Source organism: Triticum aestivum, chromosome 5B, assembly GCF_018294505.1.
Source record: "Triticum aestivum cultivar Chinese Spring chromosome 5B, IWGSC CS RefSeq v2.1, whole genome shotgun sequence".
Classification (NCBI taxonomy): domain Eukaryota; kingdom Viridiplantae; phylum Streptophyta; class Magnoliopsida; order Poales; family Poaceae; genus Triticum; species Triticum aestivum.
The window spans coordinates 322,038,364-322,054,142 of record NC_057807.1 but is presented as its reverse complement, the minus strand read 5'-3'; the positions used below and the strand labels follow the sequence as shown (position 1 = coordinate 322,054,142).

At 44.3% G+C, this 15,779-nt stretch overlaps 1 protein-coding gene and 1 pseudogene across 1 annotated transcript; both read left to right on the top strand.

Moving 5' to 3' along the window:
• The first annotated feature begins 277 nt into the window (after nt 1–277).
• LOC123111632 (sodium/hydrogen exchanger 6) lies at nt 278–9,776 on the top strand. Its single transcript, XM_044532458.1, has 22 exons — nt 278–624; nt 1,313–1,364; nt 1,496–1,555; nt 1,716–1,740; nt 1,807–1,892; nt 1,970–2,081; nt 3,491–3,553; nt 3,647–3,666; nt 3,744–3,841; nt 5,363–5,391; nt 5,787–5,818; nt 5,913–5,960; nt 6,035–6,095; nt 6,187–6,284; nt 6,682–6,757; nt 6,842–6,861; nt 7,597–7,694; nt 7,789–7,898; nt 8,315–8,392; nt 8,719–8,816; nt 8,902–8,984; nt 9,162–9,776. Exons 1-22 carry the CDS (start codon nt 411–413, stop codon nt 9,203–9,205), a joined length of 1,605 nt encoding a protein of 534 aa, XP_044388393.1. The 5' UTR covers nt 278–410; the 3' UTR covers nt 9,206–9,776.
• Nucleotides 9,777–11,958: 2,182 nt separating this feature from the next.
• Nucleotides 11,959–15,336, top strand: LOC123111631 (protein ENDOSPERM DEFECTIVE 1-like; annotated as a pseudogene).
• The last annotated feature ends 443 nt before the right edge of the window (nt 15,337–15,779 follow it).

The following is a 15,779-nucleotide window of genomic DNA, read 5'->3' as shown; positions in this document are numbered from 1 at the left end:
TGTCATGCAACACTTTATTTATTAGGTTGTAGACTCATCTTGTCTTGGTATATGTGATGTTACAGTAACTAGCTATGTTACTACATGTCTTTCTTTGCTCATTAATTACTAGCCACATGATCTGTTTTGTTTAAAAATGTGTGATGTTACTATCTATGTTATTCCCATCATGGGTAGTCTCAGGCTAGGCACGAACCAAACAATGCCCGTACAACTTTTTTTTATGGAATGCCCATGCAACTCCAGGAGGTGAACAAAACACGCTCTCTGTGCTAGAAAGTGGCGGCCCCACCAACAAGCCGCACTTTCCAAGCTTCCTCCCAGTCGTAGCCTGGCAGTCTTCCGGAAGGCCCCGATTGACTGATCCCCGCGTCGCCGGCCGCCGCCCCCAGCGTTTCTCGCCGGCCGGCATGTCGCTGGAGCTGAGCATGGCCCTGGCGGCGCCGCCGGGGGGTGGGCTGCTGGCCCCGCCCCCTCCCGCCCCGCCCGGCAAGGAGCAGCAGGTGGCGGGGGTGGGAATCCTGCTGCAGATCTCCATGCTCGTGCTCTCCTTCGTGCTCGGCCACGTCCTCCGCCGCCACCGCTTCTACTACCTCCCCGAGGCCAGCGCTTCGCTCCTCATCGGTATGTTTATGTTACAGTACGCACGCCTCCGCGGCCGAGGCGTCTGCCTGACCCTTGCGTCTGAACCCTAACCCTGGCCGGCTGCTCGCACGTCTGATAATTTCGTAGATTCTGGAAATTTCTGTTTTAGTTCTGATTATCAGCCCCGTTTCTTTCTTGTTTGGCCTTGAGCTGGCACAAACCGCAGTACCGCACAGAAGAACGGGATAATTAGTATTTCTGCTAACTTTAAACTAGGCTAGTAGCAAGGTCTGTTGTCTTGCTATCAGATTGAGTATATACTTGGGGTTTAAATCCATTCATATAATGTCATGCCACTGGGAATGCGAAAAATGTTTGTCGGTCGACTTGTATATAACTGTAAATTTCAGTTTCGAGTTCTTTGAGATATATCATTCAAAAATAGTAGCTAGTTTGATGAACCCTGTTTTATAGTGACCCAGTTTAAGATAAGATAGTTGTTCAAAATGTGCCATCAATTTGATGCAGTCCAACAGTAGCTCATCATTTGATCAAGGAGAACCATTGCATAAATATGTGCTTCCACGAAGTCTTTCATTGAATGAGCAAACTGATATTTGAACAAGAAAATAAATCGAGATCTCCGATTGCTCTATTGTTCATTTCATTTCATTTGTTATATTGTGGGAATTCTTTGACTTACGGAACTTTCATGACTGTATTACAGGACTAGTTGTTGGTGGGCTTGCTAATATTTCGAACACAGAGACCAACACTAGGTTCGTTGATTTTGTAGTTTCGTTCTTATTTGGATTTCTGCATCATTTGTGTTGTGCTCACTGTAGCCTAGATCTTACACACAATGTTCACATGTTCCACTTGATCATGCCTTGTTCCCTCTGATTCGCAGGACATGGTTCAACTTCCATGAAGAATTCTTCTTCTTGTTCTTATTACCTCCTATAATATTATATCCTTTTTCTTCAGTCTTCTTGTTTTTAACATTGCTAGTACCTTGGTGACCAAAATAGGCTTCCTAACTTGTAACTTCCCCATATACTTCTCTACCCTCCTAACTGGAATATTTCTCTTTTCCAAATTGAAACTTGTGTTCCTTGACTTCGGTGAACCCAATCAGGATTCAGCTTATCCCCAGTAAGTACTATACATTGATAATACTTTCTTTATCTAAGCTACTTTTCCTAAGACGTCTCTTTTCAGAAACCATTCTTTGCCAACTTTGGGGCTATTGTAACTTTTGCCATTCTTGGGACATTCATCGCTTCCATCGTAACAGGGATGCTTGTGTAAGCATAACAAACTTTATTTGTCTACTTCTATTAAAATCTCTCATCTTCTAAGCCTGTATCTGCTTTCACTGCAGTTATCTTGGTGGACTCACATTTCTAATGTATAAACTTCCATTGGTTGAATGTCTTATGTTTGGCGCTCTTATATCCGCGACTGATCCTGTCACAGTATTATCAATATTCCAGGTGCCTAGCTTTTCTTTTCTCCATCTCATTCTCGGACCTTTATAGTTGGCTATATTTGTTCCGAGTCAGTTTTACTCTGTAGTGATTTAACTGTTGTTGTGGGCCTTTGCGCTTTTATTCCCAAGGATTTTGGAATGGTGTAGTGATTTAACTGATGTTGAATGCAAATCTTGGTCAGGAACATATCACTATATCAGTAAATAAGTCACTAAAGTTGTCTCTGTTGTTTTAAGAAATGCGAAGGATCTTATTTCCTAGTTTTCCACTAGAAAACAGACTTCCTCATGCTTGAAAAGTGAAGCATCATGCTTTACTAATGTAGGTAATACTTGGTAAGTATGTTCCATGGGCTAGTTGTAACGCCCAGCCACAACCAACGGTTCCTGTTACGACCGGTGGGATCTAGATTAGCCCCACAGAACAACACTGGTCTTTCTTATGCACTTTGTCCTCACTCGTTGTAACGCCCAGCCACAACCATTGGTTCCTGTTACGACCGGTGGGATCTAGACTTGCCCCACAGAACAACACTAGTCTTTCTTACGCACTTTGTCCTCACTCGCGCGCACCCGAGATCAACTTCCCAATCGGTCACCCATCCTTAAATTGCTTCAAGCGAAGCACACTTAAACTTTGAGGTTCCTTGCGGATGGGCTCCCAGAAAAGAAGGAATTCCTTGTTGATATGAGTACTCCATCATTACTATTAAGACATGATGTCACATACACCCCCACTCAAAGGAACTGACGTCCTCGTCGGCCCAGCAGGAACGTTCCCTCTTAGCACACGCCTATGCACGCCAGTGCCAGCATCCACATGTGCCCATGCGGTGTGCCACGATGGGTCACACATGCCATGTACATGTCTGCGCCACTGACCCGCACAAGCCTGTGTAACCGTGAGGGACGACTCTGATACCATCTGTAACGCCCCTGCCATAGCCACTGATTCTCGGCCGTTACGCCTGGCAGGATTTAGACTAGCCCCACAGACCAACACTGGTCTTTCCTGTGCACTTTGTCCTCACTCGTGCGCACCCGGGATCAACTTCCCGGTCGGTCACCCATCCTAATGTTGCTCCAAGCCAAGCATGCTTAACTTTGAGGTTCCTTGCGGATGGGCTCCCGGAAAAGAAGGAATTCCTTGTTGATATGAGTAGTCTATCGTTCCTATTAAGACATGATGTCACACTAGTCTGAAAGTCCATATTTCCTCTCACGGTCTCGCCTGCAAGATGAAGCATCATAGCATATAAATATTATTAATGTCAGCATTTAGAGGTTCAGTTGTTACATTGATGGCCAGTATTTAATGCCACATTTATTGAAGAGGTAATGCATATGTGCGACCCTGACTATGCTGTGTCCCTGAACTAATGACATGAAACTTGTGATATCATTTCTGTGCAGGAACTGGGAAGTGATGTTAACTTGTATGCTCTGGTGTTCGGCGAATCTGTTTTAAACGATGCGGTCTGTTTTTACTTGTTTCCAGTGCATGCAAGTATAGTCAGTACTTCCTCGTGCCTATGACTAACTTATATGTCTTCTATTTGGAGAGTGCAGATGGCAATTTCTCTTTACAGGTTTGTTTCTATCAATGAGCCTTTACATAATTCTTCCAAGATGTGCACTTCTTGCTTATGTCCATTATTTTCTTCAGGACAATGTCATCAGTCAGGAGTAATGCAGCAGGAGGCGAGAACATTTTTATGATGATTCTACAGTTCCTTGAGATCTTTGTTGGTTCAATGTCATCAGGTTAGCACCAGTGCCGAAGATAACACTTTTCAATTTGATATAAGACTGCCATGACCATACATACTTAGTTACACATTTTGGGCACTTACTAGCTAGAACATTTTAGTAATGACTAATCACAACTCTACTATTAACTTTTTTCAATATACAGCATTCATTATTTCTTCATTTTCTGGACGTACGATGCATGACCCTTAAGGGATTACTGTTACTTAGTTACTCAGCTTGACCCATACAACACAAACTTTATTTCAAGCCTCGATCATCAAACAAACTGTACTTCTAAATAATCAGACTCAATCCGTATTTTCTATTGAATAGCTGCACGATTTGCTGAGAAATAGCCAACCCCTGATCCGATTGACCGATCTAGATCGGGGTTGGTATAACCCCCAGTTCTCTGTCTCTGTGTTCGCAACCTGCATGGACCGATGTCAGTTTCCATGTCATTCAACAGTGCTGCTGCCCTTGCTGTTTGATCATGGTGCTTCCTTTGCCACTTTATCATCTTGGTGCCATCGCCGTGCACAATCTCTATCACCGTCTTATCGCCATCAGTGTCGTCCTTGAGGAGTAGCAGGTATGGCTGCGAGAAGGGAGATGCAATGCAAGGGTGGATGGCACGGTGGGGAACAAGCAGCAGGGAGGCAGTAGAAGGAGTGTGGGAGATGGGGGAGAGTACATGTGGAGGTGGCGTGGTATAGCAGATGGCTATTTTGGTGTTTGTCCATGTATTTCATTCCTGATTTGCGAATCAGAGTGTATACTCCTCATGAAATTCAATTCATAGGAAATAATAATGAATGGCGAAACCAAATCATCAACCGAGCGAACCGCAAATCTGGCAATGCACATGCTTCCCAAGCATGAGTAATGCTGGAACAGTGCTGCTATGCATCACCTAGTGCTGATCCATTGCAGTTCTTGTGTCACTTTCATGATAAACTGTATCTTTAATGAATGAAAATTGCGAGAATAGATTAATTCGTTGTTGAGGTTCAGTTCGCATCCCTTTATAGGGATGACTCGATGCACTGCCACCATTACAAGTTTTGAGCAGCAAAATTGGCCCAGCTGCATTTATGCCATTTGACATATGATTTCTACGGTACATGTCAGTACCTGACCTCAGCCTCTATGCCTACTTGTGAGCTTTGGAACTCTGTTCCTAGTAGCAGGACTTAATTCTTATATTGCTATTCCTTCTACGGATGTGCTCATTCTGTATTCCTCCTGGACATCTTGAGGATATGGACTTAACATGTATTCTTCCCTCGTACACATGAGAGACACTGGTACGCTGCACAGAGTTATAAACTTATAATATGTTTGGATCACAGCCCCTCTTTGATGTTCCTTCTCGTGCAGTTCTCGTTAACAATACATGTGACCCCAGAGGAGATGCATCAGTATCTTAATAACTTAGGGATAATTTTTCTGGATGATAATATATTTCTGTATTTTTAGTTCTTTCTGATTTTGTAGTGTCTCATGTAATCATTCCATTTCTATGATTTGCAGGTGTCGGAGTTGGATTTATCTCTTCTCTTATATCCTTTCTCATTGTCTTGCATACAAAACTCTATTTGCAAGTTTGCCTCATATGATTTCTATAATTCATGTTCTGTATGTTCTAGTGAACTTCACAGTACTGTTGCTTCTAGTCCTAGACAACTGTTACTAGTGAAATGTTGTTCTTAGATAGCTGCAACCAAGAAAATTTGGTACAATCTACATAATATTATCTCGTTTCCCATTGTTGGCATCACATACCCTTTCTTGCCCTACCGTAAGATGCGTCGTCATTCTTATTTGCTGCTTTTTGTGTGTGTGCTGGGGGGGTAGGGGTGGAATGCACGATGTAAATTTGGATTATTTCGGCATTATTCCATCCTCACCACTTCCTATACTGTGTTGATATTGTGATGCCTTGACCACCTGGTACCTATTTAAATATGCGGGATTGGATATTGACAAGTAAGTCATATCATGTTACCTATTTTCAGTCTTCACTTTAAATAAATTGACATATGTTGCCAGTTCTAAATTTGTGGTATGTTTGCTATTTCAGTCTTCAGAACTTGGAGTGCTGCCTTTTTGTTCTCTTCCCATACTTCTCGTAAGGACATTTGAAACTTCACTCTTTCCATTTTGGGTATTTTTTTCATTGAACTGTTTCACTTTAATTTTTAGGTATATGTTAGCAGAAGGACTTGGCTTGTCAGGAATTGTTTCTATACTATTCACAGGGATGGTAGGAACAATATTGAGTTTATTATGTGATATCTAGTCATGTTTCTACTGTGGCTATGTCTCCTGACATCATATTTGCTATTTCTTCTCAGGTTATGAAGCACTATACGTACTCTAATCTGTCAGATAACTCGCAGCGCTTTGTTTCCGCCTTCTTTCACTTGCTATCATCTTTGGCTGAAACATTTGTGTAAGCCCCGGGACACTCATAATGAGTAACTAGATAACGCCCCGCGTGTTGCTACGGATTATTTAAGCAATGAACTTATGAAAAATAAAATTAAAATATATGAAAATAGTACCGTACCACATTCAACCTAGAGGTAAATGGAGGGTGTTGCATGTTATATTGTCTTGTGTCAAGTTCAATTATTTATTGTTGAAAAAAAATTATGTGGAGGGCTTTCATGTTCTTTGATGATGTGGAGGATTTGCATGTGTTGGAAAGTGGAAACTGAAAAGTTGAATGATTGCATGAGCGGTTGGTGATGTGGAGGGCGTGCATGTGGTGGAAAGTTGATTGATTGCATGTGCTTGATGTTAACTGCACTCTTTTGCCACAATTGACTATTTTTTTATTTTTTCAGCTTCATTTATATGGGCTTTGATATTGCCATGGAAGAGCATAGCTGGTCACACGTTGGGTTCATCATCTTCTCGATTGTATCCTTTGTTTTACTTTCACATATCACCAGTTGGGTCTATTCAATTCTTTGCTTAAAATTTGGTTCCTTGACTTAACAATAGATATTTATAATTGTTGCAAGGTACTCCTACAGCTATGCCTTATTTCACATATATAGTCTGCCTCCATACCAAAATATAAGACTTTTTGTAGGCTAAACTAGCCTACAAAAACGTCTTATATTTGATACGGTGGGAGTACCTACTAAGGCCTCCTTTGGTTCATAGGGTAGGAAAATTATAGGAATAGAAAAGTCATAGGAAATGAGATGACATGCATCTCAAATCCTATGATTAGGAATAGGAAAGGAGATGTCCTTTGTTTCACATCAATAGGATTTTTTCCATTGAGTCTAGGCTAATGTTTATTTCCTATGAAAATGTGGAGGATAGGAAGATTTTTCCTCCATAGGAATAGGATTCCATTCCTACAAACGCAAAGAGCTCTATAGGATTTTTTTCCTATAAAATCCTACCCTATGAAATTCCTACAAAATTCCTCCAAACCAAAGGAGGCCTAAGTTACTAGACACTACAAAGTAGAAAGCATGTTTCGTTTAGATCTGAACAACTGTGTCCTGCACTGTTGGGCATTTAGCAGTGGTCATATTTTTATCTGTATAAAATACTCATGCCTTGTTACCGTGTTGTTAGTCACATACTTGAATTGAAGTCAAACTGGGTCTGCAATGATGTAGAACATGTAGAAAATAATGCATAACTTACCCCAACTATTGAATTTGTCATATCCAATTAAGTTCAGTGGTGAAACAAGCACACTCTCTGACATTCTTTCCTGCAATTTTGTTTCTTTGTAGGGCAGCAAATGTCTTTTCTTGTGCCTACTTGGTTAATATATCGCGGCCAGAACATCGGCGTATACCTCTAAATCACCAGAAAGCTCTTTGTTTTAGTGGTGAGTTTCATTATACTGTAGTTGGCAACTTTAGACATATATGATAAAGGCTTCTATAAAGCCAATTTTCATTATTTGGATTTTGGACAAATAGGGCTTAGAGGAGCCATGGCTTTTGCGCTTGCTCTCCAATCTGTGCATGAACTTCCTGAAGGACATGGAAAGACGATATTAACAGCTACCACAGCCATTGTCGTTTTAACGGTATTTGCACATTTTCCACATTCTTTAATTTTGGGCACTAGTCAAGAAATGATGAAGCTACCAATTGGGATGGCATTTTTTATATTTGTATTGCATTTGTTTGGATGTCATGATGTGCTGCTTATAATTTTTGCTAGTTGGTCCACTTCTATATTAATTAAGCTTTTATTTTGCTCTGATGCGTATTACAAATATAGTTTCATAGAACAAACTATTTTGCCGAAATAATTAGGTAAACCTAGGAGCACATAATCAAGTTGGTACATCCTTTCTGTGCAGTAAAAGTTCTTTGTAAGTGTTGCATACATGACATTTCTGTGCTCTATTCTGGGATAGTTGGCACGTAATTCCATATTACCATCAGATACTCTTAAAGTGAGTTGCACAGCTGTCATGAATTACTTGAAATCATGCAGGTTCTTCTTATTGGAGGGTCGACAGGCACCATGTTAGAAGCTTTGGATGTAATTGGTGATGAAAATACATCAATAGAAGTAAGCATTGATTTGGTTTTCTGTTCTCACTACTTCTATTTTCTGTGTTTCTAAAAAAACTCACATTCTTTCTGAAAATATGCTATTTTTATGCTATTAATTTAATGCTGGGATCCACTGGAATTCATATTTTTTGGGGTAATAGCTACTCAGGGTCATATTTTGCTATGGGCCTACAAAGCAATTGCCCTCTAGCTGGGTAGCTGATATTTGTAGGTTCTTGTTTATATTGTATTATCATGCTGTGTGGCACAGTTTGCTTGCTTTTGATATTTCCGAGGATAATTTTCTATTCAGGACTAACTTCTGTGTGCCACCATTCTCAGACTTACGAGGATAACAATGGTTACATTCCCCCAACTTATGAGGAAGGTACATCGTCTGGAGGAGGATTGAGAATGAAACTCAAGGAGTTCCACAAAAGGTACTCGTTGTCAGATCATGTATTTCCATTTGCATACAAATGATTACTCCGCAAACAACTGATTACTGTTCAAATGATGACACAGCACAACATCGTTCACCGCCCTTGACAAGAACTATCTAACTCCATTTTTCACGAGTCAGACTGATGACGATGCTGATGATTTCGGTAAGTAAAAACTATTCCATCGGTGGCCAGAGTGCCCACATGCATGATTATTATACTACACAATGAATTCTTGGTTGAAGCGTGTTATATTGTGTCATTAGTCTTAGTTTTTCCATCTGAATAATTCACTCAAGAGTGTCCCTGAAATCGCATTGCTCTCTGCTTGGTTCGCGACAGGTGATCAACCCCAAAACCAGAGACGAGGGTTCTATGATCAATAGCAGAGTTTGACTAGCTATACATGGTGCCAAGTGCCAGTGGACTTAATGATATCGTAGAACGTGGGATCCAGATTGGAACCATAACAACACACCTTTGCCTTAGTTGAGTAGCATATGGCAGAGCATACTGTAGGATAGAAATCATAAGCCTGATCAGGACAGCGTGCCTCCTGTATATATTTACAAGGCTCTTGGATGGTACATGGTGGAGCTCCAGTTGGAAAGGCAAAGTTCTGTGACGAACTTTGTTGACCCAAGCCCTTGTCTTACACCAGATCATTTGTTTCCAACAGCTCAGCGCTGATCATTGCCAACTGCATTGGCTCGAAAACCCTTGCTGTGAAGTGGACGTACCGTGTCTGAGTCGAACATTACTGTGATGTATGTATTCCAGTGAAATCTGAAACCATTAGGGACATAACTACGCTGTCACAGAAATGCCTGTCGTGAAGTGGACAATGTATCGAAGGTAAGCCTGTCTTACCTCTGTCTCTGTGGTTCCTGATGCATGTTTGCAGTTGTCTGTTGTTGTGCGCACTTAAATCTGCTGTGTTGCTGTCATGTTCTTAGAGCTTTTGATTCCGTATGATCCTGATGTATGTTTGCCGTTGTCTGTTTTTAATTCAAAAAAGGAAAAAAACGTTTCAGTGTTTCAAAAATTCTGAAGAAAATCCATAGTATCGTGTATACTGCATGTGTGCAAATTTTCATGGGCAAATACATTGACACGCGAGGTACACAAAAATGACTAATTGATGATTCAAAAACAGTGAACAGTAATGCACTGCTCTATATAAAACCAACGATTTTCTCCTTGTGATAGCTCATTAATCAACGCATATTCTCATTAAATTTCACGCACATGTGGTATACATCCATACGTTAATGGTGAATTCTTTTCAGATTTTTTTGAAACTTTAAAATGCGATATTTGAATGTTAAAAAAAGGCTTCATGGAACCCGAGCACAAAAACGTTGCACTTCTCTTAACAACCCTTGGACTCCATCTCCTCGTTGTAGTATATAAGATTTGAAAAGTGCAGAGACATAGACAGGTTCACTCAAATCTACAATGCAAGACAAATCCTTAATCACCTCACTGCATGAGAGGAACACTCCAAACAGAGGTAGGGTGTTATCCTTAGAATAGAGGGCCCATACTGGTAACCTCGCCATGGTAGCTCGAACCTACTGACGAATGTTGCATCTGATCCAGAACGATGGCCGGCCCGTTTACTAATCAGGCCGTGCCTGGGCCAAGAAGCAGCGCCCGTGGGCCGACACGGCACGGCCCGGCTATTAAACGTGCATGGCGGCCGTGCCGGGCCAGGCACGATTAGCACAGGCCGGGCTGTGCCGTGCCGGGTCGGCCCGTTTGGCCAGGTCTGAGTTCACGCAGAGAGAAAACATCCAAACAAAGGTATACCATTTGCCCTCCTCCCCCCCCTGAAATTCCTCTCTAGTTCCGCTTAGGAGAATGTGTGAAAAAAAATGTGTGAAAATTACTTTTAGGGAACATAGATGAGAAAAACATAGTTATTTGGCCCCCTCAAGTCGCCATGTTTTACCATTTGCCCTCCTTTCTTCCTGAACTTCCTCTCTAGTTCCGCCGCGGGTAGGGTGTTACCCTTAGAGTAGAGGACTCGTACAACGATCTGAGTCTCCTCCGCAACGGTCACTATCTTGATCTCGGGATGACGAATTCCGCATCGTTCCGACTCCCGATCTCCGGAAAGTTCAGGACCTGCTTTGGCCGGCCTAGCCCACCAACACGCCTTCTTGAAGGCGTTGGCGCGACGTCCGATTCGTCATACATGCCGAGTTGTCGTGCGTGAGCCCGACCGAGAAACGGCTGAAGTCATGCAGACAAACGTCATGGAAGTCGGTGGAGCTCCTCGGTCGGCGATTTGGTGACATACATTGGCCGAGGAAACGGCGGCACCGGTGAGGTGTTGTATCTACGGCAACGATGGTCGACGGTGGCTAATTTGGCGGCGTCTGGGGCACGCGCTGGTTGATTCGGCGGCGCGAAAAGAGGCTGAGAGAGGCGGGGGGCGCGGGTAGGGTATTGGATCAACGACGGCGTGGCGAGGTGGCGCGCGGGTGAGGGGCTTCTGGGTTTCGCGCGCGCAGGAGGAGGTGTTTGGAGGTTTCACCGCGCGACACACGAGCCGTGGCCGTTTTTACGTTTGGACAGGCGGCTACGTGATCCAAATATGCGTCATTTGGACCAAGTTTTTTGGGCAGCCCTAAATGAGACCCCCAAAAAAATGTTTAGAACTGCTGTTGGAGTTCATTTTTGGTTGAAGTTGGGCAGCTCTATTTTAAGGCCGCTGTTGGATATGCTGTAAGTTCCTGAGTTGAATTCCCGCAAAAGGAAAGTTTGAAGAGCTGAATCATTGCGTAACTTATCGAGACGGGAGATGATGTGGAGTGGTGGAACTGGAATGATCTTGATCTGCCGGCCTTGTTTCTCCCTCGACCCGCCATCATCCATTCATGATCCATCGGCGGCGATCATCGTGATATACAGAGACAAACTTCTTCGGGCCCACCTCCCAGTGGAAACAAACCCACCTTCTCCTCCGCCTTGCGTGCCTACCGTTAAACGCCCTTCCACGCCGGCCACCCAGACCCGCCCCCCTTCCCCGAACTAGCCGTTACGCTCCTCTCATCCCCTCCCACCCCGAAAATCCATCTCATTACGCCTCAACGGCTATTTACTCCCCCTCCGCCTCCGCTCCGATCGAATCCGATCCCCGCCCCCCATGGCCGCCGCCGCCGCCTCCGTGTCGCCGCACCGGGCGGCCGCCGCCGACCTGCCCCCGCCCCCGCCGCCGCTCCACACCGCCGCGCCCCGCCCGCGCCGCCGCGCGCGGGAGGTCAGCTCCAGATACCTCTCCACCCCCGCCCCCCGCCCTCTCCTCCTCCGCCTCCTCCTCCCCGCGCCTCTCCACCTCCTCGTCGCGCGCCTCCTCGCCCACCCCATCGCCGCGCGCCCACACGCGCGTCGCCACGCCCTTCGCCAACGAGAACCAGCCCCCGCTCGTCCCGCCCTCCACCCGCAGGCGCGCCGTCCAGAAGCTGTTCGGCGAAATCGGCGCCAACCCGCGGGCCTCCGTCTCCTCCTCCGCCGCCGGCGCCCCGCCCCCCAGGCTCCTGACCCGCGCGTCCAGCGGGCCGGCCCCGTCCACGGGGCGCAGGGGCTACCCGCGCCCCCCCACGCCCGCGCGCGCCTCCTCCTGCCCCTCCGCCGCGGACGACGCTGCGTCCTGCAGCTCCACGGACACCTCCTCCACCCTGACCGACTTCTCCGAGCCTGATGGGATCCTGGTGCCCGCCGCGCCCTGCGAGAGCCCGCCGCTGCTCGGCCCGGCGTCCTGCCGCGGCGGGCGCCTGTCGTCGGAGCTCCGGTCCTCGGTTCCTGAGTCGGGCGGGTCCACACGGGGCGCGGCTATCCCGCTGTGCCACCGGTCACTTAATTCGGCTCTGTCTAGCTGCCCGGCTCCGGCGGCGAAGGTTATGGCGGCGCCAAGGCCACCGCAGCCACATGGGACGAAACTAGCGGAGATGAAGAAGGCGGCGGTCATTGGGGGGAGAAAGGTTGCCGGGAAGCAAGAGGACGTGCACCAGCTGCGGCTGCTGGACAACCGCTACGTTCAGTACAGGTTTCTGAACGCCCGGGGGGCAGAGGCGGCCAGGGCCAAGGCTGCTGCGGCGGAGGTGAGGCCTTTTTACTGTGACAGAGGATGTAGTTTGATCTCCACAATGTGAACTGAGATGCTGATGTTGTTATTGTTCAATTTTGTTGCGTGTGAAGAACTCCCTGTTCGGACTGGCTGAGAGAATTGCTGGGCTACGAGAATCAGTCGCTGATAAGAGGGCAGAGGCTGAGAAGATCAAGAGGGATCAGAGATTGTGCTCAATTGTTGGTGGTCAGGTAACAATTTTTTTGGCACATTTTGCTTTCTGAATATTTTGAAGTGTTGTATAGGCTATCTTAGATAAATGTCTGGCTATCGAAGTTGAGCTATCAAAATGTTTAAATTGTGTATGTCACATGAATGAATTCATTTCCTCACTCGCGTGAGATGGAGCCATCAAAGGGACATGACTCAGCATCACCACCTTAACTGTTTTGATCTCAGTTTGTCCTACTATGAACTAACTGAAGTATGACACTAAATCGTATGTTGTCAATTATCTACTCCCAATGGAGTACTGGAATTGTAACCTACAACTACATTCAATATGTGCCCAATGGATATTACGTGTGTGCGCTAGCATCGGCACACTTAGGATGATTTATGTGTAAATTTGTTGGTCGAAATAAAAATAATAATCAGCATACATTGTGGGAAATAGAGAATATCAAGTGTGTATTTATCTTCTAGTATGTGAGAACATATGCTCTATCAAAAATTAATTTGTTCATTGGCAAAAATGTCAGGTGCCGTATTTGGATCGATGGAGTGATGTTGAGGAGGATTATTCCAGCTGCTTGACAGGGGCAACATCTGCGCTGCATAACGCCTCACTAAGGCTGCCTATAATTGGGGGTGTTCGGGTAAGATTTTGCTTTAATTTCACATTCCAGGCATAGATGGCACCAAAATATGTTCGTGATGCAGATAAAATATTACGTTCTAAGACTACTCCTTGCAGGCAAACTATGAGGAAATCTCAGAAGTTCTTAACTCTGCCGCACAACTACTGGAGCCGGCGTCGCCTCTTGTTCGAGATTTATTACCAAAGGTGAGAAAACTATCAAATAGCTGTCATGCCTAGATATGTTACCTTTTTGAAATGGTTCTTTTAAATTGTGTTTACTAAATGTTACTACCTCCGATACATAAAAAAGTGTCGCAGTTTTGAACTAACCCCAGCTCAAAACTGCGACACTTATTTTGGAGAACATATTCAGTATCAAACAACTATATTGTGGTGGGTGGAGGTTGTGAAGTTCACCACCATCCAAATTCAATTCTAACTCTAAATACAAGTAGGAAGCTTTATTTGCGATTATGCTAAGCATACAAATCCATGTTCATTTGATTGACAATTGAAAGTTCACACTAAGATATGTCCATACTCCAAAGTGAACATGTATTCGCCCAAAGCTAATGTACTTGATAACTGAGAGTCGCTTCGTTGGCTAGCTCTGCTAGTGTGCAATGATGCCAGCATGCGGTTGCCTTTCTATAAGAAATACCAAGGGAGGCCGGTGTCATTTGTTTTTTAAACTTGTATACTTGTAAGAAATATCCAATCGTTTATAATTGCCAATGCAGTCATATCTGTTTGAAACCTGGAACACCAGAAGTTTTCCCAGCATTATAAATGTCTACTTATATCAATCTGGAATTTTAGACGCGCAAGTAATTTCCTTTATAGATGGCCAAATGTAAAATGTCTTGACTGGTACGAATTCTAAATGAGTTGCATTTTGAATTGGAGGCAGTATCATTTTGAGTTATTCTTGTTATATTGATGCAATCTCATTTTGCTCTTGTCATATAGGTTGAAGAAGTTGATGGCGTGGCCTCCAAACTTGCACAAATAATCACTAGTGAAAGGGACTTGATAGAAGAGTGCGGAAATCTACTAAATCAAGCACACCATATGCAGGTACAATTTTAAATGAATAATTATTTGCACTCTGCTCGGAATATACATCATGTTCTTGTGCGATCCTACCTTTACCACGGAAATATCTAACTGGTTTCTCGAAAATTGCCCGTTACATAGATGAGGGAGTACAGCTTGAGAAGCCAGCTGTTGCAGTTGAGAAGTTGAAGCGATGCCGGAGGAAGCGCAAAAATGAACACGGCACCAAGTCATTTCTTCCGACCAGTGGAGTTAATTGTGCTCACCACTGGAAACGTTTTCCAGTAGGAGGGAGAGGTGGCCTGATGATCATATACAAAGTAAAAGGCAGAAGTATCCTTCTGCTCTTTTTCTTGTTGGCGGGAAGAAGTCCTGCTGATCAAGAATTCCTGATTCTTTGTGGTATATATGGTGTTTTTGTCTTTGGTCTCTTGTTTCTCTTATCCTTGTGTAGCCATGGAAAGAATAAACTGATAGAAGCATTGCCCTTTACATAATCAAAATTCGTTGATTCTTTGTGTACTTGTAACATATTGCGTTGCTCAGATAGTGCTGTTATTTTCCGGCTCAGATAGTGCTTGGTTGAAGAACGGTGCTCATTTTTTTGGATAGTTTGGCATGCACACGTATCAGTGTTTTTTTGCCTCTTTCAATATCTTTTGGATCTTCCCAGTCAAGTCGCTGGGCAGGGCACCCAAAAGAACACTTGCAAGAAGTATCCTGGCCCACTTTGGTGGTGTCTGTTGCCTTGGACCCAGGTGTTCTCCTTGGCGATGTTGGGGGTTTGTGATTGATTGTTGCACGTTGGAATGTTTGTTGGGTCGTCCGTGTGGTTAGGATTTTTCATGCTTTGTGAGTAGTCAGCACGTGCTTTTGTTTGCATTGGCTTTTCGTTAACTATAACCGGCTTAATTAATCAATGATGCAAAGTTTAGTCAAAAGGAATTATTTGCCGTGGTTAGCCCTA

Bases quoted from the DNA above. Each gene is read 5' to 3' on its own strand.
- LOC123111632 (XM_044532458.1), top strand. From the start codon at position 411: ATGTCGCTGGAGCTGAGCATGGCCCTGGCGGCGCCGCCGGGGGGTGGG. The intron at 3,842-5,362 runs GTTAGCACCAGT...TATGATTTGCAG, and splicing joins TGTTGGTTCAATGTCATCAG to GTGTCGGAGTTGGATTTATC. The intron at 7,899-8,314 runs GTATTTGCACAT...GAAATCATGCAG, and splicing joins CAGCCATTGTCGTTTTAACG to GTTCTTCTTATTGGAGGGTC.